At 41.9% G+C, this 25,760-nt stretch overlaps 1 protein-coding gene across 1 annotated transcript in view; it reads left to right on the forward strand.

Moving 5' to 3' along the window:
- The window catches only part of RPGRIP1L (RPGRIP1 like), a 343,339-nt gene that overhangs the window by 314,082 nt on the left and 3,497 nt on the right, over window positions 1-25,760 (forward strand). Inside the window, 2 exon segments of the mRNA XM_030204315.1 lie at window positions 129-213; window positions 18,769-18,902. Of these exon segments, the coding sequence (XP_030060175.1) occupies window positions 129-213; window positions 18,769-18,902 (219 nt within the window).

Below are 25,760 nucleotides of genomic sequence, written 5' to 3' on the forward strand. Positions count from 1 at the left end.
ATCATTATTAGAGAATTTTGAATTGTGTATTTACGTTGCTTTAGAAATGCTCAATAAAGATATTTTCAAAAAATAAAATCAAAGGAACTCAATTTGCAGGAAATAATCATTTATACAATTTGTTTTAGTGATTTTTGTGGATAAAGAAAATAACCAACCAAGAAGAGATTTCTTAAAGAAATTACTTGACGAACCTGAGTCAAATGATAGCAGGTAAAACATGTAAAAGTATATGCTCATGTAACACATTCATGTATAATTTATATAGTACTTTGAAGCCCCATTTTGCATTGAATTTCGGTGTCAGAAAAGGGATGTTCAAGTTGAGGTGTTCATCAAGTTGTGTCGAGTCAGTTTGTTTTTCAATAAACCTTTCTTCATTTCACCACCTCAGTGGTCCTGTCTTTGGACAGCCTGGTTCTCATCCCCACTTCCCTTTCTCTTCAAGTTGAGGTGTTCAAAATTTCTGGGGTATTTTACAAAAGGCTAACTGAGCACATAGCCTTTTCTAAAGTTCATGCAAAAACGAGCAGGGGTGCCTGTCTATTTCCTGGCACATACTGTGGAAACAGCCAATTAACAAAAAAGAAAAGGGCAAAAAAGAGCAGCTTCACCTAGAGTATTAAAATTGCAAGCAGCTACATCTTAATTTTATAATCTTAGCACCTAAATGTAAGAGCAACATCCTTGCTAAGATTATAGAATACTAACACTTATGTACATAAATGTAACATTCACATGCATAATTGCCAGTTGGATGCTAGGAGGTATTCTACAAGCTTCGCAGCAATCCGTATAACATACAACTGCAAAGGGGCAGCGTACACATGGGTGGAACACGGGCAGGTCCAACATTTAGGTGCATAAGTTATAAAATACTGTTTTGCGCTAAAGTGCAACATTTACACCTGTCTTTTTTATGGTGTAAGTGATAGCACCAGAAATACTGACACGCTGTTTTCTATAATGGAATCTGGCCATCCAGAAGCAGTTATAGAATTCATGCTAAGTGCTCTGCATTTATCACCCAAATTTGGCTGTCCTTTGTAGAATTGCTCCCAAGTTTGCAACGTAATAGTGCAGATTATGTAAGTTGCATATACAAGAAAACCTAATTAAGACACCCAGTTTTAAACCTCAAATTTGTGGCTTTTGAGGTGGTTTATAAGGCCAGATAGATAAGCACAACTGCACCCTCATTTCTGGAAACCTCAATGCCCACAGGAATATCCAATTTAGAAAAAAAAACAATTTAAAACTAGTAAATGTATGAGATGTTAGGTTCTATATATCTGCTTTAGTTCCTTTTTCAGTAGTAGTGTCAATGACAGTAGACTCTGTTTCCTGAGTAATTTCCCTTGGGTTAGAAAATTACATTATATTGTTGAACATATGCTGTCTTTATTGTGTAGTTGATTAGAATGAATCAGCACCTGACAATAGGAATAAAGGCATGCAAAACTATTAAATATCTCACAGTCTGCCTCTGATCCGGCCTTCTCTTCCTCCAGGAGGTATACAAGTTTGGGGCAAAGGAGAACCTAGGTCCCATCGTTGGTTTTAGGTATCCTTGTTTCAACTAAACACAACAGGAATCTTGCTGTTGTCCCAGACAGCAAAAAACCAAAACTCTCAGCCTGCTCTTTAGCCAAAACCCCAGGCACAGCCTTCCAGTAGAAGAGAGGCAGGGTTTTTTGCAAACCCTTGGCCCCTTATTACCTCTGACATTTAGGGTAACCATGGCTGCCTTGAATCTGTCTGATAATGTATCACAGGTCATTCTGACTTCTTGAGTATTTTCTACGTCTTTTAGAGTCAGGTAAAATCAACTCTGTTAGGGTCCACCGTAGTGCAACTGATGCATACCACCACCGTGTAGAAGGTAAACCCATCTGTGTACAGTCTCACAATGTGAAGGCTCATAATATTTTTGTCATGGTTGCACTGATAGCCCACTTGAGACCAACCTCCATGGAGGAAATTTGCAGAACAGCCACACATTTACATTTCACTGCTGTTTAGAAATGGACTTATGATGTGATAGTAGGGTTGGTTAGTTGGTGGGATCAATCTCCATCCCTCCCAAGACCATTTTTCTTCATTTCCAGACTGCTTTTAAAAAATATATGCAATTTGAAAAGACTGGTTGCCATCAAAAATGTGTTTTGTGTTTCAGCTACTTTTTCATTCTATTTTTCCCCCTCCACCTCATCCTTTTCTGTTGAAGGCAGCTTGTTGCTAGGGAGTCCCAACAGTAAGGACCTGCTATCCTGCTCATCCTTGGAATAAACTGAGTTACTTACCTGTAGCAGATGTTCTTCATTGACAGCAGGATACAATTTATCAAATACCCACCCAGCTTCCCAAAGAGTTATCTTCTGCTCTCAGGTTTATTAAAGACTAAAGAAAGTCCCATGTGATATCAATGAGTGAGTATTTGCATGTATGTGAGGTAGAGCTTCTCAAATTTTACAGATAAATTTGGACTGGGGAAGCTTCTCCATCCTGGGCTTCAATATATGTTCCCCATCTGTGAGGATTTATATCCTGCTGTTCACAGAGAGCACCTACTACAGGTAAGTATGTTGGTTTCCATATGCATCAGACTCTTACTGTACCTGGCTAATCAGAGTCTCTAGCCACATTCTTGGTAACTCTTAACATCAATAATGAGTATCTCACTAAGGGTAGGCATTAAAGAGAGTGTGGCCATTACATATAGAAATCTATTCTTGATTCTGCTGATATTTCCGATTATCATTCTATCTCCATGCTTTTGTTTTGGGAAAGCCAATTTGACAAGTTGTTCTACTACAAATGTAGGGCTTTGTTGATAAGTTTAAGATCTTGATCCACACAATATGGATATTGTAAGAGTCTCTTAAAACATGTTTATTTCTACATTGGATTCCATTATAACTTCTTTTATTTTTGAATCAGGTATAAGATACAGAGAACAAAATCTTAAACAGTAGGGCCCGAGAGCCAGCACATAAAGAGAAATTATTCATTTACTAAACATTTTGTACAGTTAACACAATGGTACTTCATCAAATCATAGACATAACTAAATCTAAATGATCAAACATTGGTTAATAAGTTCTAAGCACTCCAGGAGCAGACCTCTCAGTCTCCAAGAAAGAAACAGCAGTGCACTGCTAGGTTCAGCCAACATAAACAGGCACAGCACCCAATCAAAGATAGGGAGAGAGAAAGAAAAGAATTACAAAAACTTTGAAGAAGGGGGAAAAGGCAGGGAGCACCGTGCCGCCTGAGGCATCATGAAAAGTTGGCAAAGTGGACCAAAATGTCTCCCAGACTAGGTTGTATTTGCCTAACATTCCCTAATGAGCTGCTGTTTTTATTGTGGTATTAGATATCCTTGTCACATTATGGTACTTTGTAAGCCACATTGAGCCTGCAAATAGGTGGGGAAATATGGGGTATAAATGTAACAAATAAATAAAACTTTACTTGATCATTTTAAAAGACTGATTTGGACCCTAACATCTTGGTCCTGACCTATACCATCAAGTATGGGTGATTGTATTACTTGGCAGGTATGCCCTGTGAAGCCCCCCTCCCACCCCACTCCCAGGTTTCTGCTTTATCAGCTGTACTATTTACCTTTAATTAAAAAAAATCTAGTGACTTCATGGGTAAAATTTTGCATTTATGCTGATGATATACAGCTTTCTTTCCATTTTGAGATAGCAACTTTCATCTATTCAATCTTTGATTGTAAAGGAATGATTACAATTTGGGGGGGGGGGGGTAGCTATTTGAACACTTACACCTTTCTGAGAAGTTCCGAGAGAAGAGGACATTTCTCTGATAAGTGAACACTGTTTTGCTTTGTGCTTTGGGAACTTAAAGATCGGGGTTTAAAGGAGGAATTGTAGATTAGTGATAGGCAAAATAAAAATATAAAAAGCAAATTTTATCAACTAATCTCCATAGTCTTTTCCACTTAGTTTTAAAAACTTGGTACCACAGCATTAATAGATAGAATCTAGCAGGAAGTGCAGGATCTAGTTTAGTCTTGATAGTGAGGTTGCAAAAGAGACCATAGTAGATCAGGTGTCCTTAAATAAAAATAAAAATCAGACAAAAAATTGCAAATTAATACTGTCAAGTACTAAGCATGATGTAAATAGGAACAACAAACATAGTTTGAAATGTCTATATGCGAATGCCAGGAGCCTAAGAAATAAGATGGGAGAGTTAGAATTTATTGCACTAAATGAAAAATTAGATATAATAGGCATCTCTGAGACCTGGAGGAAGGAGGATAACCAGTGGGACACTGTCATACCGGGGTACAAATTAAATCGTAGTGATAGGGTGGATCAAATTGGTGAAGGGGTAGCATTGTATATTAACGAGAGCCTTGAATCAAATAGATTGAAAATTCTGCTGGAAACAAAACACTTCTTGGAATCACTGTGATTGAAATTCCATGTGTAAAGGGGAAAAGGATAGTGATAGGAGCGTACTACCATCTGCCTGGCCAGGATGAACAGACAGATGCAGAAATGTTAAAGGAAATTAGGGACACAAACAAACTGGGCAACACAATAATAATGGGTGATTTCAAATACCCTGATATTGACTGGGTACATGTAACAGGGCACGCTAGGGAGGTAAAATTCCTTGATGAAATCAAGGACAGCTTTATGGAGCAGCTGGTAAAGGAGCCGACGAGAGAAGGAAAAATTCTAGACCTAGTCCTTAGTGGAGCGTATGATCTGGTGCGGGAGGTAATGGTGCTGGGGCCGCTTGATAACAGTGATCATAATATGATCGGATTAAATATTAGCTTTGAAGTAAGTATACTATATATGGAACTTTGGAAGGCTAAGTGCTTTGAAAATGAGCCCCATTGGAAATCAACTACGTTAACATTTAACTGTAAAAAAGGAGACTATGATAAAATGAGAAGAATGGTGAAAAAAAACTTAGAGGGAGCGGCTGCGAGGGTCAAAAATTTACAGCAGGCGTGGATACTGTTCAAAAACACCATCCTGGAAGCCCAGGCCAAATATATTCCATTTATTAAAAAAGGAGGACGGAAGACCAAATGACAGCTGGTGTGGTTAAAAAGTGAGGTGAAGGAAGCTATTAGAGCTAAAAGAAAATCCTTCAGAAAATGGAAGAAAGAACCGATTGAAAATAATAAGAAACAGTATAAGGAATGTCAAGTCAAATGCAAAGTGCTGATAAGGATGGCTAAGAGGGACTTCGAAAAAAAGATTGCTTGGGAGGCAAAAACACATAGTAAAAAATATTTTAGGTATATTAAAAGCAGGAAGCCGGCAAAAGAATTGGTTGGACCGGTAGATGACTGAGGAGTAAAAGGGGCGATCAGGAAGGACAAAGCCATAGTGGAGAGATTAAATGAATTCTTTGCTTCGGTCTTCACCGAGGAAGATTTGGGTGGGATACCGCTGCCGGAAATGGTATTCGAAGCTGACGAGTCAGAGAAACGTAATGAATTTTCTGTAAACCTGGAGGATGTAATTGGGTAGTTCTACAAACTGAAGAGTAGCAAATCTCCTGGACCAGATGGTATTCATCCCAGAGTACTGATAGAACTGAAAAATGGGCTTGCGGAGCTATTGTTAGTAATATGTAATTTATCCTTAAAATCAAGCAGGGTACCGGAAGATTTGAGGGTGGCCAATGTAACACCTATTTTTAAAAAAGGTTCCAGAGGAGATCCGGGAAATTATAGACCGGTGAGTCTGATGTTGGTTCCGGGCAAAATGGTAGAGACTATTATTAAGAACAAAATTACAGAGCATATTCAAAAGCATGGATTAGTGAGACGAAGTCAACATGGATTTAGTGAAGGGAAATCTTGCCTCACCAATCTACTACATTTCTTTGAAGGGGTGAACAAACATGTGGATAAAGATGAGCTGGTTGATATTATGTATCTGGATTTTCAGAAGGCGTTTGACAAAGTACCTCATGAAAGACTCCAGAGGAAATTGGAGAATCATGGGATAGGAGGTAGTGTTCTATTGTGGATTAAAAACTGGTTAAAAGATAGAAAATAGAGAGTAGGGTTATATGGTCAGTATTCTCAATGGAGAAGGGTAGTTAATGGGGTTCCCCAGGGGTGTGTGCTGGGACCGCTGCTTTTTAACATATTTATAAATGACCTAGAGGGGGTCACGTGATGCTCTGAAGAGAGGAAGACGTGGTCCCGCGATCTCCTGGGCCCTGGCTCTCTAAACTGCTTTAAAATAGGACCTTCAGCTTACATCTCTCCCCAAAAGACGATATAAGAAATAGTTTAGCCCCTCATGGACAAATATTTAAGTTCGCCAACGCAAGCCGTGGCGAACCGAGGGAGCAAAAAGGAAAAAGAAAAAACAAAGGCGCCAACCGCGATAGCAGAAGAACGCCCTGCAAACGGGGGAACCCGGTTCACCACGGAGCAATTACAACAGATCGTGGAAGCGATGGACACCGCACTAGATCCGAAGCTAGAAAAACTATATACTAAAGTGTCCAACCTGGAAATGCTCATTGCAGACACGGCCCAACGAACTGGAGAACTGGAAAGAAGAGTCTCCGCTGCAGAAGACGCAGCAGGCCCCGCGACGCAGAGGGAAAAAAAAATGGCCACCACACTAGAAACCCTGTCAGCAAAAGTAGAGGACCTAGAAAACAGGTCACGGCGGGGAAACCTTCGCATAGTGGGGCTGCCAGAATCAGTAAATGACCGTCTGTTATCCGATTTACTAGAAAAATGGTTAGCAGAGGAGTTCGCGTTATCGGACCATGCAGGGAAACTATGCCTGGAAAGGGCTCATCGCATAGGTCGGAGGCAAGAGGGCAAGCAGACCCCACGAACAGTGATCGTAAAAGTACACAATTATGTGCACAAAGAAGAAATATTAAGAGGGTTTCGCCAAAAAAGGAATACGCTGCAGTATGAGGGACAGCAGATACGTATTTTTCAGGATTATTCAGCAGCACTGCAGGAAAAAAGGAAAAAATTCACCCCACTGTGCCAGAAATTACATGAAAAGCAACAGATATTTATGCTGATTTACCCAGCAATATTGAAAATCAAGCATGAGGGCCGGTGGAAGCAATTTGAGGATATTCAAGAAGCTCAGAGATTTGTGATGGAGCTGGAGACAAGAGACCAGCAAGGAAACACTGAGCAGACAAACGGCTGAGGCGCACTAAGGAAGGGAGACCTGCAGTGCAAAAGGTTTGTTTTTGGGGACCGATACTGAGTAATAAAAGAATCCTAAAACGGATGTAGAGCTAATGTGGAGGGGAGGGAGAGCTGGGGCCCGGGGACACGGGGAACCCCAAAACCCATTAAGGATAATGGGAGTAGATAACAAGGGGTGGGGAGAAGGGAAGATGGGGGACGAGGGGAGTCTGAAAAGAGGAGAGGGGAGGGAAGGGGGAAGAGAAAGAGGGGGGGTAGGGACTGAAGGTCACAATCAGGAGGGACCACTAGAAAGCTGGGTATCTCTAAAGAGGGGAAGGACTGAACTGAGGGGGAGACTGGTGGACTTAAAGATCGGGTGTAACTGGAGATGGATATTCCAAGGGGGGAGGCTGGGACCCCTGAGGAAGGGTATAGAATGTAAACTGAAGTTATTTGTTGTACACAGAGGAGATGGCTAATCTGCAAGGAGGGGGGACTAGACTGATCTCCTGGAATGTAGGTGGGATCACATCACCGGTTAAAAGGGCAAAGATTTTAAGCGCTTTAAAGCGGCATAAGGTGGGAGTGGCATGCTTACAAGAAACTAGGTTATCTCAGATAGAACACCAGAAACTACAAAGGCACTGGGTAGGAGAGGTTTTTTGCTCCTCAGCAGTGGGAAGAAGAGGGGGGGGGTGGCGATTCTAGTACATAAAGCGGCAGCAATAAAAGCTAAATTTTTATTTGCGGACAGTGGGGGACATTACGTAGGGGTGCAATTAAATTGGCAGGGACAGACGAGGCTCCTTGTAGCGGTCTATGCACCCCAGACAGGAGAAAAGAACTTCTTTGCAGACCTTTTTGCAAAATGCCAGGAATATGGCTCCGACCCATTAATTATTGCTGGAGACATGAACCAGGTTATGGAGCCGGGATTAGACAGGACAGGCAGACAACTGAGAGGGGAGACGTTGGGACCTGGTGTGCTTGAGACCTTTTGTGGTGGGCTGGGGATGGTGGACCCGTGGAGGCTACTTCATGACACAGAACGAGATTACACACACACCTCGCGGGCCCACGGAACCCAATCCCGCATAGACTACATTCTCGTCTCGCAACAACTGTTTTACCAGGTTTCGAATGCGACTATTGGCCCAGATGAAATATCAGACCATGCTTTGATTTGGATAGATATAGAGGCCCAACCATATTACCGAGCGTCTGGAGGTTGACGTTTTCCAGCATATCTATATTCTTCCGCTGAGTTTGCTGTATATCTTGCTGATAAGTGGGCAGATTTTAAATTGAACAATGAACAGCACGTAGATAATGCTGGCCTTTTCTGGTCCACTGCAAAAGCGGTAATGCGGGGGGGAGGTGATGGCATACATTGGAAGGAGGAATAGGCAAATTGCACAGCGGGTGGTACAGGCAGAGAGGAGGGTAAAACAGGCCAGACGAAAGTACACGGCTCATCCCACACAGGACTTGTTCGTGTCCTTAATTGCAACACGGACAGAGTTAAATAGCCTGCTCCAGGAGAGGTTTATGAGAGCCACAGTGGTCCACAAATATCATCTCCATAGATTTGGAGACCGCCCGGGAGGCATGATGGCTAGGCTGATTAAAGGAGCTCGCAGAAGGCTAGTAGTGACCAGCATACGTAGTGGCCCTAATTCATGCACCACAAGCCCAGAGGAAATTGCGGAGATTTTTAGAACACATTTTGAGGAGGTGTACTCAGGGGAGCAGACAGGGGACGAGCTACGGGGAAAGATTCAAGAATATCTAACTCAGTCTAAACTACCACATTTGACGGGAGACCAGATGGAGTCTCTGGACTCCCCACTAGATGCAAAGGAAGTGATGAAGGCAATACAGGCCCTGAAAATGCACTCAGCACCCGGCCCTGATGGGTTTTCGGGTGAGTTTTATAAATTGCTTAAACAACAAGTAGTGGGGCCCCTGATAGGCCTGTTTGAAGAGGCGATAGAAACAGGAAGGCTCCCCAGATACGCAAATGAAGCGCTGATCACTTTAATCCCCAAACCAGGACGAGACTCCACGGACCCAGCTGCCTATAGGCCTATATCACTAATTAACGTGGATGTCAAAATCCTTTCCCGGTTATTAGCAGAACGCCTAGCAAGTGTACTTCCAACGTTAGTAGGAGAGGAACAAGTGGGATTCGTCCGTGGTAGACATTCAGTGTTAAATGTCCGAAAGCTGCTGGCAGCCGTGATAGCGGCACCTGGGGGAACTGCAACAAGCCTAGTGATTAGTTTGGATGCGGAACGCGCTTTTGATAGGGTAACCTAGTCATTTATGTTTGAGACGCTGCAATGGGTGGGAATAAAGGGCTGGTTTCTACAAGCGATTAGGATGCTTTATGTGGATCCACGGGCTAAATTATTGGTAAATGGGGTTAGAACTCAAGAATTCTTAATAAGACGGGGAACAAGACAGGGATGTCCTCTGTCCCCATTACTATTTTTGATATCATTGGAGCCCCTATTATGCAAAATTCGCACAGAGCCTGGAATTCGGGGTATGAGGGTGGGCAAAGGGGAGGTGAAGCTATTAGCTTATGCAGATGACTTATTGCTTCTGGTGGAAGACCCGCAGACATCAGTGGCGCGGCTACTTGAGAGGATAGGGGAATATGGAAAGTTATCGGGGTTTAGATTAAATCTGGGAAAGTCCTTGGCGCTGCCGATGTCCCCCACTGTTCGGTCCAGCTGGAGTGGCCCCTTTCCTTTTAAATGGGCGGAGGAGAAGCTTAAATATTTGGGGGTGGATATCCCGGTAGATTTGTCCACATTGTATAGAAGGAATGTACAGCCCCTGCTGGAGGAAACTAAACGCCTCTTAGGGATCTGGGGCTCTTGTCCACTTTCCCTAACGGGGCGCATTGCCTTATTTAACATGATGATAGCACCAAAATGGCTGTACATATTCCAGATGCTGCCACTGTATTTACGGGGAAGGGAGGAGAAAACATTACATGAAGTCTTAAGGAAGTTCTTGTGGAATAACAAACGCCCCAGAATAGCGTTAAATGTACTATGTAAACCTAAAACACATGGAGGTATGGGATTACTCAGTATCAGGTACCTCACAATTGCCTGCACCATGAGACATGTTCGTGATTGGCTAGTAGGAAGCCAACAGTTTACAAATACCCAGCTGGAAGCATCATTGACTCCGGAGGTGCATCTCAGCTGCTTAGTGCATACCTCAAAAACAAGACCCGCTGGGCAGCAACCCTTGAACTGTTTTGTGCGATCAGCAAGAGCAATGTGGCGGTGGTTGTGTCGTAGACAAGGCTTCGCGGCAGAGGCTACTCCTTTTCTATCATTAAATCTTAACCCAGATTTCCCAGATGGATCATCAGCGCAACATTTTAAATCATGGAGGACGAAGGGGATTCGGTACCTATTTCAATTGCTGGATGAGGAAGGGCAGGTAAAGCCACTGGCAGAATTACAAAGAGAATTTGGTTTGACTGCATCAGATTTTTATGCCTATGCACAAGTGAAGCACTATGCCCAATCATTGGGAGCAATGAATCTGGCAGAGGACGTACAGGAAACGATATCAACAGCACTCACTCTGGGATCGGAAAATTTTGTGCCGCTGCGATTTCACCATAGACACCTTTTAGATACAACAGAAGATATAGACTATCGCAAAGTGGCACGGGATTGGAAGAGGGATCTAAAAGTGGAGATCACAGCTGATATGTTACAAGGCTACCTGCTATCCATTCTGCATAGGGCGGCATTCATGAGGCAATGGGAACAGCAATATAAGTTTGCCACGCGGGCTTACATCGCACCAGCCAGAGCACGAAAGGCAGGTTTTGGAACAGGAAATTGCCCCAAATGTGGAGAAGAAAAGGCAACTTTGGGCCATATGTTCTGGCAATGTACACAGATTAGAACTTTTTGGAAGCGGGTTTTGGCAGAGGTCAATCAGTACTGGAAGCGGACAGTGGGAGATACCCCGCTGTTATTATTCGACGTTTATATCATCGCCAAACCGATCCCTGTGGGATGCACAGGCTTTCTTAGAAGGACAGTGTTAATAGGGAAAAAGGTGATTTTGCTCAGCTGGAGAGAGACTCAGGCGCCTACAAAAGAGCTGTGGAGAACAAAAATGACTGAACAGTTACACCTGGAACTCTGTGGACTCACTAAGGCTGCTTACTCAGAGCAGGAGAGGAACGCATTCTGTAGGGTGTGGGAACATTATTGGACTACCCTTCAGCCTAACATCAGGAAGAGGATTATACACAGATTGAAAGGGAGTGTGGAGACACCAGCGACACCTTTTGATACATCACAGAAGTGACATCAGACTTTAAATCAGATCTCAGAGGGGGGAGGGTGGGAAGGGGGGAGGGAGGGGGGATGGAGGGATTAATATAGGTAATGGACCACTGATAATGTATGCTTACCGTTATAGTAGCTATCAGGTCAGTTAATAGTTGTTTGGTAACATAGGAGAGGAAATTTATAAAGTATTGCTTTCTAATAGAGGCTGGATAGCTAATTGATGTTTAAGTACCTTTGTTTGAGCTATGTTGCAAATGTTCGATGTGATAACCTATCTGAATAAAACAGACTCCAGCCTAAGGGGAGGGGGGAGGTGGGATATAAAATAAAAAAGTTGATAATAATGTCTGGGGAAACAAATGTGGAAGAATTCATTGTTTTTGTGATTTTATATTCTTTCTCTGAAAATGATTGTTCCATTCACATTTGTATTGGCTAAGTCTTCAATAAAAATCATTGAAAGATAAATGACCTAGAGATGGGTGGGAGTAACTAGTGAGGTAATTAAATTTGCTGATGACACAAAGTTATTCAAAGTCGTTAAATTGCGGGAAGATTGTGAAAAATTACAAGAGGACCTTACAAGACTGGGAGACTGGGCGTCTAAATGGCAGATGATGTTTAATGTGAGCAAGTGCAAAGTGATACATGTGGGAAAGAGGAACCCGAATTATAGTTACGCCATGCAGGGTTCCGCGTTAGGAGTCACAGACCGAGAAAGGGATCTAGGTATCATCGTCGATGATACGTTGAAACCTTCTGCTCAGTGTGCTGCTGCGGCTAAGAAAGCAAATAGAATGTTAGGTATTATTAGGAAAGGAATGGAAAACAAAAATGAGGCTGTTATAATGCCTTTGTATCGCTCCATGGTGCGACCGCACCTCGAATATTGTGTTCAATTCTGGTCTTGCATCTCAAAAAGGATATAGTGGAATTAGAAAAGGTACAGAGAAGGGCGACGAAAATGATAAAGGGGATGGGACGACTTCCCTATGAGGAAAGGTTAAAGCGGCTAGGGCTCTTCAGCTTGGAGAAAAAGCGGCTGAGGAGAGATATGATAGAGTTCTATAAAATAATGAGTGGAGTTGAACGGGTAGATTTAAAGCGTCTGTTTACGCTTTCCAAAAATACTAGGACTAGGGGGCATACGATGAAGCTACAATGTAGTAAATTTAAAATGAATCAAAAAAACTTTTCTTCACTCAACGTGTAATTAAACTGTAGAATTTGTTGCCAGAGAATGTGGTAAAGGTGATTAGCTTAGCAGAGTTTTAAAAAGGTTTGGATGGCTTCCTTAAGGAAAAGTCCATAGACCAATATTAAAATGGACTTGGGGAAAATCCACTATTTCTTGGATAAGCAGTATAAAATGTTTTGTACTTTTTTGGGATGTTGCCAGGTATTTGTGACCTGGATTGGCAACTGTTGGAAACAGGATGCTGGGCTTGATGGACCTTTGGTCTTTCCCAGTATGGCAATACTTACGTACTTATGGATTACCGACATATGTGTGAATTGTTGGTTAGACCTGCCCATGTCTGCCCAGATTAAGGCTGTAGTTTGGACTGGACAGCTCTTCATAAGCTGAAGTTGCTTTGGCTCTCAAAATCTTTGATTTTATCAAACAACTTCAAAACAATCCTTCAAGCACTGGTATTGACCCATATCTGAATGTCTTGTATCTTGGTCTGCCTAAATTACACATTTGGGTATTACAGCTAATACAGAACATTGTGTAGCATCATCTCACTTGTCTATTGGTCTTGGTTATCTCAGCCATGTAACTCTGGCATGGCATGATCTCCCTTGGTTCCTGCTTAAATGGATAATAAAATTCAAGTTTTTTTTTCTTTAGGGATAAATATTCAGCTGACAGCAGTCAGCGTTTTTTTTTTAGCCCTGGATATTCAATGCCAGGCCGGCACTAGCATTGACTATCTGGGTTTATGCATCCAGCTGTCTCTTATGCGGTTAAGTGCAATATTCAGCACTTAACCACCTAAGTTCAACTGCATAAAGATAGGACTGTGTTTTATGCAGTCCGATATAGCAGCTTAACTTAGGCGGTTAAGTGCTAAATATTGGAACTTAACTACGTAAATGCTGACTCCACCCCCAGACTGCCCACAAAATAGCCAGCTTTCACTTTAGCAGTCTGTGGTTATATCCAGCTGCCCTAACCAGTTAAGTACTACTGAATATCTGCGGATAGACTGTACAAGCTATTTAACTGGCCAGGAGCTGTTTCTGGCTGGTTAAATTGCTTTGAATATTGACCCCTTAATGTTTAGGGCACCACAGGTTGTTGTGTCTGATTATCTTTGACCAATCATAAATTTTCCCCACCCCACCCTGGTCATTCAACATGTGACCTATGGGGAAAAATGCTCTGCTTGAGAATGTTAGCACTCTCCTTTCTGATCCAGTATCTGCACATTCTCTGACTTCAACTTGTTGCTGCAGAGCACACCAGCATGTCTGTCTTTGGTGCAATTCATTAATGTGTCACACAGCTTGTGCTCAATACTGCTACAGAGCGCACACTGTTCAAACCCATCACTGAGCCATATGGGAAGAGGAAGCACTGGTATTCACTGTAGCAAAAAGCTACCTCCACTTCCTGTTCTACTTCCACAGCCTCTGGAGTTTTGATACAGGCCCATATCTTGTGCAGGGCCTTTCAGCAGAGCAGGAGTCAAAAGTTGTATTATGCTGCATTAAAAAAAAATGCACAGGGCCTGGCTGTTCCAACAGATTTTGCAGCTGGCATACATATGGATTTCTGAACATGTGACCCACTAATTTAAAAACAATTGGACAATCCTGTGTATTCCCTTCTCACTATCTTTGATCCTTTGATAAAGCTTTATTAGTCATGCCCTTTGCTGACACCCAGGCAAAAAATATTTTCATTTGCTGGGCTGACTGCCTAGATTTGTCTACCACTGAAGCTTCAGCAAAGTGAATCCTGTTTATTTTTCTAGAAACAAATTAAAGCTTACCTTTTCACTCAGGCTTTTATGTCTGAGTAGATTTGTATCTGCTAGTATTTTATGTCTTGTTTGTTTTATGTTTTGTATATCTGTACTTTTATGCTGTAATCTGCCAAGTGCAAGCTTTTCAGATTGGTGGGCTATAAATGAAATGAAATAAATTGCCATACCTGCTACAGCAAATAACCGATCTCTTTTTTTCATTCAGATGCCACCTTTAATCATGGCTATTTACTAATATGTTTGGTGTTGGTTAAGTTCTATTATGCGTTAAGAGGGAAGCACAGTGACCAATGGCTGAGCTTTAATACCTATAAATGGATTTAAGGGCTCATTTTTGAAACCAAAAAAAGTAATAAAAAAAACCACACAATGCAGCAGATGGGTGTTGTTTTTTTTTTTTTTACAAAAACATCCAAATCGCTATTTTTGAAACACATTTTAAAGATGTTTTTCTATGCAGTTCATCTGTAGTGCGCCCAAATCACAAGGGAGCGTGTTGGGGGCAGGATTTGGGCATTTCCACAATTTGCAAAACATCCAAAGTCGGACTTAGACATCATATCGAAAATGCTCCTCTATGCAACTTTGTAAGTCTATGTCCTTTGAAAATATGCCTCCATGTGTCTTTAAAAAATAGGCACCCTCCTCCCCTAAGTGCCCATTATAAAATTATCTCAGTATAGGCAACAACTTTCAAAGCCAAAGTGTGTGCATGCTTTTGACTGAAATTTGGTGCAAAGCCTGCAATCAAAAAGTATGCAGGGTCTTTGGCCCAATGTAGACAGTTTGAAAATTGCTCACAAAACAACAAATTAGCACTATAGTATTACATTTTAAATAGTCCAATAAATCCTAAACTGCTGCTGATGGGAGTAGTGGAGGATACAGAAATGGGGCCTTATGAAATTGCTAGGGCTTGGGAAAAAAACCACTGCCCCTGGCATTCAGATATGGGTGAGAAGAGTGAAAATGGTGAGGCTCATAGAAAAGTATGTAACAGAGAGAGATTGGAGAAGTATGAAGGGGATTGGGAACTGTTGCAACAGTGGCTGATTAAGGAGAAATTAGGTAGCATGAGTGGTTATTCTGAGTAATCTTGCTTGGTGTGCGGCAGATGGATTAAGGGCTGCAGGGGAGGGATGTGGGGAGGCGGAGAGGGATAAACTGGAAAACTTTCTTACCGCTGTTTGGTGTTCTATTGCTGGACGACTCAAGGAACCACTGTAACCGAGGTTATGTTACATGTTGATTTATTTATTTTTAAAATTAACATTTTTTTCATTAGGATACTATCAATTTTTTGAGTTGGCCCTCCTTTTACATTGTTAAGTAAGTGACTAGGGGTTTATTTTACTAAGGCGCGCTAATGATTAGCATGCTCTAAATGATAAGATGCCCATAGGAATATAATGGGTGTCTTATCAATTAGTGCATGCTAATCGTTAGCACGCACTAACTCTGCTAGCGCACCTTAGTAAAAGGACCCCTAGGATAGCAGTAGATACAGAAAAAAAAAATTAATAGCATATAAAGATGCCATGCTTATCTGCATACCTTTTGCTATGACCTACTGTATCTCCAGATTTACCCATACTTTATTAAGTCTGAATATGTATACATTTTTAGAATTGCGTCTTTTTACCTTTCCCTATATATGTTAAAATATCTAAGTATTATTTTTCTTTTCTCATCAAAATAGTGAGTCCCTATTCATACCCATCATTTTAGGAAACTAAAATAAGTAAAGAGATAGCCATCAATCATGGTCTTTTCTTTGGCGTTATGTATTAAGGGTATGCTAAGATTTTCTCTATTTATGTCTGTGCCAAACACCATGGGGAATTCAGCTTTTAATAATAGAATATGCAGAATTCAAAATCCTTGCCATGGTCTTATTTTATAATAGAATTGTGTTCAGCCAGAATTTATGCACTGCATATAAGTGGCTGCTACTAGCTAAGCACTGGACAGCCAATTCAATAAGGCATCAGATGGCAGGCAGAATTTGTTTTAGATTTTATTTCTTATTTGGAGCCACGCATCACAGCTGGAAGTGTGTAATAAGAAACCAGTTGGAGAGAGGGCTCACTTACATGAGGTCTAATGTCAAAGAAGCCAGGAAACTTAATGCAGTAAAAATCTTGAAAATCTTAAAAGAAGCCATGTTCAGAGATGGTATCTGGGTGTTACCTGGCATTTCAGGATTTTCAGCATTAACTCTGGGGTTCTAGGAAAATTTTCAACTTCTCCATGAGACACTTGGCCTGCAAGAAAACAAAATAACAGTGCTATGGCCTCTTACTAATCCTCATTCTTCAGGCAATGCAATACATTGCCTAAGAAACGGAACTGAGCATTCCTGAATCACAAATATTTAAACCATCTTTAGCTCTATAAAAATAAGGAGGGCAGTTTTCAAACCATCATAGCAAAAGTTTGCAAAAATCTTGTGCTGAGACAGACTGCAGGGGCTGTACAATTCAAAAATGTTAGAAACAAAGCAAGCCTCAAAAACTCCCAGAGTAAAACAATCTTTCTAAAACAAGAAGGACCAGACAATCTTTCTAAAACAAGAAGGACCAGTCTCCAGTTACTATCATTGGTTTTCAAAACCTAGTCCAGAAAAAAGAAAGCATACAAAAAAAACTCTCAACTGGAGGAAAAAAGTTCTTTCCAAAAAACTGGACTCAGCCAAATCCAACCCAAGTAACCAAAACCAAGTTGATGGAAATAAAATTTATGGTACCAATGAAGAAGATGGAATCCTTTTGAAGTAAATCTGGGATTAGCATCGCTGAGGCGCCATACGTTATGTAACTGTTTTACTAATTTGTAGGTTTTTGGAATACATATGCTTATTTGATTCCAGCACCTATATATATATGCTGTCTATGCAAGCCGATTGTGGTCACTATAGTATGTTACAAGATTGCCACATACAACTATCGTCAGTACTTGCATGTCAAAACAGCTGAGCAATGTTGCTGATTGTTTGTACATTTAGGGGTCCTTTTTACTAAGCTGCGAGGAAGAATGGCCCTGCGTTAGTGGCATGGGCCGTATTTCCCGCATACCAGGGCCCTTTTTACCGCAGTGGGTAAAAAGCCCCCCAAAAATAGCCATGTGGCAAGATAACTCTTATCACATGGCCATGCAGCAGGGAGTACTTACCGCCATACTGCTGGGTTAGCACCATTCTAAAAAAAAAAAAATTACGGCATGCTCGAAATGGCACACACTCAGGCCAGAACTACCGCCAGTGGCCGCATTGTGCTGGCAGTAGTTCCAATTTAGCGTCCACCGCTTTGTAAAAAGGCCCTTAGGTTTCTAAACTTGCCAGTCCTGCTTGATGTTCCCAGCAAATGCAAGTGTATTTACTAACATTTTTATAGATATTTTACTAAAGACACCATGTCCACAGAGCCTTTTGTAAAATACTAGGGAATTTTGAACATTCTGATCTAGACACCCCATTTCCCACATTTAGCCCCTATGCAAATTGGGGCTTCACACAAAGGTGCTAGCTCTGTGGGTGCTTGAGTACCCCCAATATTGCACAAACTCCATTACTCTGGCTCCTTTGGCTTCACATGTTGCATGCCTTGTATATTTTTCTGATCTGAAATATCAATTCTGTGTAAAACATTTAAACTCAGGTGCTGAGTCAAAGCAGAATCATTATACCACTTCATTCGACTACATTTGTATTTTAATATTAAGGCCATACTGGATTTTTTTTTTAGATTAGTGTAATTAATTTTCATTTCTGAGACTGGGTATAGATGTGTATAACATTATTGTACATTTTTCATCAAACTACTTCAACTTTACAAGTAATGCAGGCATCTTGGATAGCTCTCAGGTAAGTGTTCACCATTTGTTTAATGTTTGTTAAAGTAATGTCAAGGCACAATCTATTAAATTTTGAGTAACTCAAAGGATATTATGCAGTGCTGCTAATTCATAGATGTAGATTTTCAGCCTGCCAGTTTTCCACTGTATACCTAACTTTCTCTTAAATTCCTATTAAACATTCATTTATCAACCTAGGGATCAAGAATGCTGTGGCTGTTTGAATGTATATCATATTACATTATAATCATTCTAAATTTGTTTACTTACATAGAATCCATTTCCTAAGACCCAACTAAACAATCCAAATATATAAATCCAGACCAGTAAAATAAGTGTATTATGATCACAAGATTTCATCTGATTATTAATAAAATTTTCTGTTTTTGTTCTTGCCTTTTAGTGTTCAGTTTACTGTGGTTAGTGACCCTCCAGACGACGAGCAAGATCTTGAGTGTGAAGATATTGGCTTTGCTTATGTCAGTCTAACAGGGATATTTAAAAATGGAAAAGATGTGATTGAACAAAACATTGATAGTAAGTTCAGCACATTCTTCTGAATTCTTTCTTTTCTGGCTATGTTGGATTTTTTGGTTATCACATTTGAAGCATTTACTATTTTATAACATTAATCCTTTAGAATGTAAACTGTATGAAGACAGAAGCTAAGATTTTGTGGTTTCTGTTTCTGCTGTGAAACAGCAAACAAAAATTTAAGATAAATTGTTTATTCTGAGTAAGGGCCGCTCATTCTCTTTGTGGTTTTGAAAATTTTGGACAGCCACAGTATTATATACTTACCATTATAGCTGGATTAATCAGTTTTACAGAAACTTAATTATTAGACTCGGTTATCAAAAATCTACAATAAGAAAAACCCATGATGATAAAGATGAAAGTGGTGTTAATCCAACAAACTGTTGAAAACCTTCCACACAGGTACTGCTCATCTTTAGCTACCTCTGGTCTCTGTTTCTGCATATCTGCCTTGGACTAGTCACTCTTTGCACTTCCAGCTCCTCTGGACTTCCCCACTTATTTGCTATCTCTTGTGTCTATGGTTCAGGACTCCACTTAAGAAAATAAGAACATAACCACTGCCATACTGGGACAAACCAAAGGTCCATCAAACCCAGTATCCTGTTTCCAACAATGGCCAATCCAGGTAATAAGTACCTGGCAAGATCCCAGAACAGTAAAACTGATTTTGTGCTGCTTGTCCTAGCAATAAGCAGTGGATTTTCCCAAGTCCATCTTAATAGTGGCTTATGGTATTTTCTTTTAGGAAATTCTCCAAACCTTTTTTTAAACCCTGCTAAGCTAACTGCTTTTACAACATTCTCCTGCAATGAACTCCAGAGTTTAATTACATGTTGAGTGAAGAAATATTTTCTCCAATTTTTTTTTAAGTTTACTACTTAGTAGCTTCATTGCATGCCCCCTAATCCTAGTATTTTTGGAAAGAGTAAACAAGTGATTCACATCTTCCCGTTCCATTCCACTCAGTATTTTATAGATCTATATCCTATCTCCCCTTAGCTGAAGAGCCCTAATCATAGCAGACCTTTCCTCATAGTGAAGTCATCCCATCATCTTTATCATTTTTTTCGCCCTTCTCTGTACCTATTCTAATTCCCGCCATATGTTTTTTGAGATGTGGTGACCATAATTGCACACAGTATTCGAGGTGCAGTCATATCATGGAGCGATACAAAGGCATTATAACATTTTCATTTTTGTTTTCCATTCCTCTCCCAATAATTCTGAAGATTCGATTTGCTTTCTTAGCCGCTGCTGCACACTGAGCATAGGGTTTCAATTTATCATGAATGATGACACCTAGATCCTTTTTCTGGGCAGTGACTGCTAATGTAGAACCTTGCATCACATAGCTATAGTGTGATTAATTTTGGCCATGTGGAGCTCTAGTTTGATTATTTTGGGCCATGTGGAACATGTATTTCTGTGCTGTTCTTTCTTGTGAGACGGTATAAGAGTATCCATGATTCTGAGCCACATAGAGCCATGAAATACAAATATAAGTGGCAGCAAGCAAGGAGGAATCAGACAACAGTGATCAGTGAAGCCCAACAGAAAAAGAAAACAGGTCCAAGACTGATTCAAGGGCAAGGCCATATTTGCCAACACTAAGCAACACCTGGGGGGGGGGGGGGGGGGGACGACGACATGATAGGATTGATATAATTTGGGGAGGAGAGTGATGCATTGTCCTGATAATCCCATTGTATGTGTGTGTTTATTTGAATTTAGCATGTCTTATCATTGATAGCTCAGTGGATTACATTCAGGTGCAGCAGGTATTTCCCCATCCCCAAAGCGCTTACAATCTAACGGCTTCATTTACTAACATGCATTGATTAAAGTTAAGTATTTATATGTGCACATAAATGCATAAATACCAACGTTCAACTATGTGCTGCTCTATAAAGTGGGGCTTAAATGCAGTGGCATGTAGCTTGATGGTGGGCGTGTACATGGGTGGTGTCTGATGGAGCACACAATTATGCAAGTCAGTTATAGAATGCTACAAAATGTGTGTAATTATAGCAGTGTAGATGTGAGTATTTACACCAGCTTTGTGGCTGGTGTAACTGGTCATGTCTAAGCTATACGTGCATTTTGCACTGCTATCTAGGGGGTCCTTTTACAACAGTGCGCTGAAAAATGGCCTGCAATAGTTTAGACTTAGGTTTTGGGCGCGCACAGAATCATTTTTCAGATCACCTGTAAAAAATACCTTTTTAAAATTTTTGCTGAAAATGGACGTGCGGCAAAATGAAAATTGCCGCGTGTCCGTTTTGGGTCTGAGACCTTACCTCCAGCCATTGACCTAGCAGTAAAGTCTCACGTGGTAACCGGGCGGTAATAACTTACGCGTGCCAAATGCGACTTGGTGCATGTCCAATACGTGCGGCCGAAAATAAAAGTTATTTTCCAGACGCACATATTGGATGCGCGCCAAAAATGAAATTACCATAAGAGCCACATGGTAGCCGGGTGGTAACTCCATTTTGGCGCACGTAGACCCTTACGCAGCTTAGTAAATGGGCCCCTTAGTATTATATAAAGGAAAATAGCCACCTTCTTTCTTTTGAAGAGTAATTCTATAAGGAGCTGCCTAGTTTTAGGTGTCATGAAGGCACATAAATTTTGTTATTCTAGGCATTTACGTGTGTATGTGAACATATATGTGTATAAATGAGTAGTTTCCAGCTAAGTGATATTCAGTAATTAGGCGCCTAGATGCAGTGGCTCGTACCATGCACGTGGGCATTCACATGGGTGGGGCACATATTTACGCATGTAGATTTTTAAATTTTATAATGTACATATGGCCTTTTTTCAATCTAGGGTGAGCATTTGCCCAAGCTCACACCTAGATTGAAAGTGTAAGTGCTCGTACCTTAAATATAGGTGCATTTTTGTACACGTAACACTAAAGGATAAATATTCAACAGGCAGGGGAGAGCATTTTTTAAAGCCGGTGGCAGTGTTATTCCCAGATATTCAGTGCCAGGCCATATCCAGGCACCAACATTGAATATCCGGGTTTTTGTGGCTGGATATCTTTTATGCAGTTAAGTGCAATATTCATGCCACCTAAGCGCAGGGCACCCTGTGAGATTGTTCTCCAACAAATCAGCTGACTTCTTACCTGCAGGCAAGTTGTAGTTCACTCTTTCCGGCACTACATTTGTTAGAAAATATAAAAATGTATCACTAAATGTTCTTCTTATACAGATGTACACTCTTTTAAAACTGTTAAAATAAAGTTTAAGAAAAAGCTGCCTCAGAGACAGAGATGTGGCAGGACACTGTCTTTAGATGACAATTGAAACTTGAGTAGCCACAATGAATAATAGGCACTTTAAAATGTACTTTATGTAGGCATCCCGTTACAGTATAGAATTACCTCCGTAGAGTGCATACAAAAATTTGTGCCTTCTTCAAAGTAGGTGCAAATTGGGCAAGAGTAACTGTGGGCTGCTGGGACTGGTCTTGATGCCTACGTTATAAAAGTCTGTAGGTGCCTATCCAGCTTATTTTCGAAAGAGATCGCCAGCCATCTTCTGACACAAATCGGAAGGTGGCCGGTGATCTCCTGAACCCGGCCAAATCGGTATAATCAAAAGCCGATTTTGGCCGGCGCCAACTGCTTTCCGTCGCGGAGCCGGCCAAACTTCAAAGGGGTGTGTCGGTACAGTAGCAAAGGCGGGACGGGGGTGTGGTACGAGATGGCCCGATAATGGAAAAAAGAAAGCCAGCCTTGACGAGCATTTCGCCGGCTTCACTTGGTCCCTTTTTTTTCAGGACCAAGCTTCAAAAAGGTGCCTCAGCTGACCAAATGACCACCGGAGGGAATTGGGGATGACCTCCCATTACTCCCCCAGTGGTCACCAACCCCCTCCCACCCAAAAAAAAAAAAGAAAAATATTTTTTTGCCAGCTTCTATGCCAGCCTGAAATATCATCCCCAACTCCCTGACAACAGTATGCAGGTCCATGGAGCAGGTTTTTGTGGGTGCAGTGCACTTCAGGCAGTTGTACCCAGGCCCATCCCCCCTACCTGTTACACTTGTGGTGATAAATAGGAGCCCTCCAAATCCCCCCCAAAACCCACTGTACCCACATGTAGGTGCCCCCCTTCACCCATAAGTGCTATGGTAATGGTGTAGAGTTGTGGGGTTTGGGGGGGGATTTGGAGGGCTCAGCACACAAGGTAAGGGAGGTATGCACCTGGGAGCAATTTTTGAAGTCCAGTACAGTGCCCCCTAGGGTGCCCGGTTGGTGTCCTGGCATGTCAGGGGGACCAGTGCATTACAAATGCTGGCCCCTCCCACGACCAAATGCCTTGGATTTGCCTGGGTTTGAGATGGCCGGCATCGGTTTCCATTATCGGCAAAAACGATGCTGGCCATCTCAAACCCGGCCATCTCTAACATTTGGCCGGCCCTAACCGTATTATCGAAATGAAAGATGTCCGGCCATCTTTTTCGATAATACGGTTCGGGACTGCTGTTTGCGCCTCCACGTTGCCTTTTTAAAGTAGATAAAATAGGTGCCTTTTCTTAGCTTTGACATGGGCACTCTGTTGCAAAATCTAGCCCCAATAAGTCTGCAAAAAGGTATGAAAATTTATTAAATTTGGCATGCAGGAAGAAAACGTGAATATTTTGGACAAGCTCACACCTTGAAACATCAGTGTAGTATTTCTCCAAGAACTGACCTGCAAAAAAAAAAAAAATCTTGTTGCTTTCTATAAGAAACTTTAGAAGCTGTAGAGTGATGATCATCATTGCATTTCAAAAGCCCTCCATTCAGTGCAGGTGCATAGAGACAAGAAAAAATAATTGAAACAGCTGTGAAGGATGATTACAAAAGCCATCATAAATCCACCTCACTTGCACTTCCAACCCTCCACCTCACACACACTCATATACACCCATACCCTCACTCTCTCCAAACACACATTTCCAACACACACTCTCCCCACACATTCCCATAGCGCATATACACACATGTTCACTTACGTACAGACACCCACACACTTCACTCCTATGCCCAGCATTCCAGATACACACACAATACATTTGTACACCTCTACATACATACATTGCTGCGTCCCTACACCTGTTCTATTCACACAGAAACAAGGAAAATAATTGATGGCTTTTTTTGTGCGGACAGCTGAGACACATTTGGCCAAACCCACATCCCCGCACTCTCACAACCAACTGCTTATCTACACACACCCCACAATTCCATTAATATACAACTCTTAACACCTAGACCCCACCTAAGTGCATCTCCCCTTCCTACAACAATCCACCTGTATGTAGCCCTGTAAGCTCCCTCCCACATGTATGCGTGTGCTCATACCCCACATACAACCTCATGCATAACTCTCCACACCCATCCAACATGCACACGAGAACTCTATCCACAAACTCAGCCCTCACACACTCTTCATTACAACAACACCCGTTACCAGCAAAAATAAGCCATGCTTACAAAATTCATCTCATGCCCCCCATACACTCTTAATTTCTACACCCATTCCCACCCATTCAGAAATATACCTACATCCACACCTCCTAAAAATCTGATTGATTATTTGGAAAGCATTCCTGAAACCATGTCTTTGCATCAGGACCGCCGAGAGACTGAACCGGGGCAGGGCCGCTGCCACCCCCTCCGATCGCTGCCGCCCCCAATCACTGCACCCCCCCCCCCATCGCTGCTGCCCCACTCCCCCCCCCCCTCGATCGCTGCCGCAACAGGATTAAAATCCCTTGACTGGCGGGAATCCCGAGGCTCCACCAGCAGAAGACATCTTCCTCCAGCGCTGACTGCCTGCCCCTGCTGCTTTTCCTCTCAGGGCATGCTCAATTTCAAAACTGAATATTCGCGTCTGAGAGGAAAAGCAGCTACTCAGAAATGGGCAGAAGAGCAGTACTGGAGGAAGCTCCGGGTCCTCCCCAGCCTCCAAGGGGGGCCCGGCACCGGAGTTTTCTCTCTCCTGCTCCTATAGGGATGTGATCACTCGGATCCCATCAGGAGCAGGAGAGAGAGAAATACCCCAGCGCCAGGCCCCCATTGGAGGCTGGGGAGGACCCGGAGCTTCCTTCAGCACTGCTCTTCTGCCCATTTCTGAGTAGCTGCTTTGCATGCTTTCGGTACTTTTTTTTTTGCAGTTATTGTTTAAATTCTCAGTTGTTTTCATGCCACTTTTTTATTCTTCCTCTGTAGTATTCCTAATTATACCACAGGGAATTAATCGGTTTCTTTCAAATAACCCAAGTTGACGAAACTTCTACTAATCATTTCTCTGTCCCTAGAGGGCTCACAATCTAAGGGGGGGGGTTTGTACCTGGGGCAATGGAGGGTTATGGGGCCCTTTTACTAAGGCGTGATAAAAAATGGCCTGCACTGATGTAGGCGCATGTATTGGACGCGTGCAGGTCCATTTTTCAGTGCGCCTGGAAAAAAGACCGTTTTTAGCCAAAAATGGACATACTGCAAAATTAAAACCAGTGCACATCCATTTTCAGCCTGAGACCTTACCACCACCCATTGACTTAGCGGTAAGGTCTCATGCATTAACCGGGCGGTAATCATCATTGTGCATGTACTGCTGATTACTGCCAGGTAAGTGCCACGCGGTAGAAAATAGAAAATATTTTCTAATGCATGTTTTAGATGTGTGTCAAAAATGGAATTACCACCCGGGGCACATGGTAGCTGGGCAGTAGTTCCAATTTGACGCATGTAGGTGCCTACACGCCTTAGTAAAAAGGCTTCTAAGTGACTTGCCCAAGGTCACAAGGAGCTGCAGTGGGAATCGAACCCAGGTTGCCAGGATCAAAGTCCACTG

This window comes from Microcaecilia unicolor, chromosome 5, assembly GCF_901765095.1.
Source record: "Microcaecilia unicolor chromosome 5, aMicUni1.1, whole genome shotgun sequence".
NCBI lineage: Eukaryota > Metazoa > Chordata > Amphibia > Gymnophiona > Siphonopidae > Microcaecilia > Microcaecilia unicolor.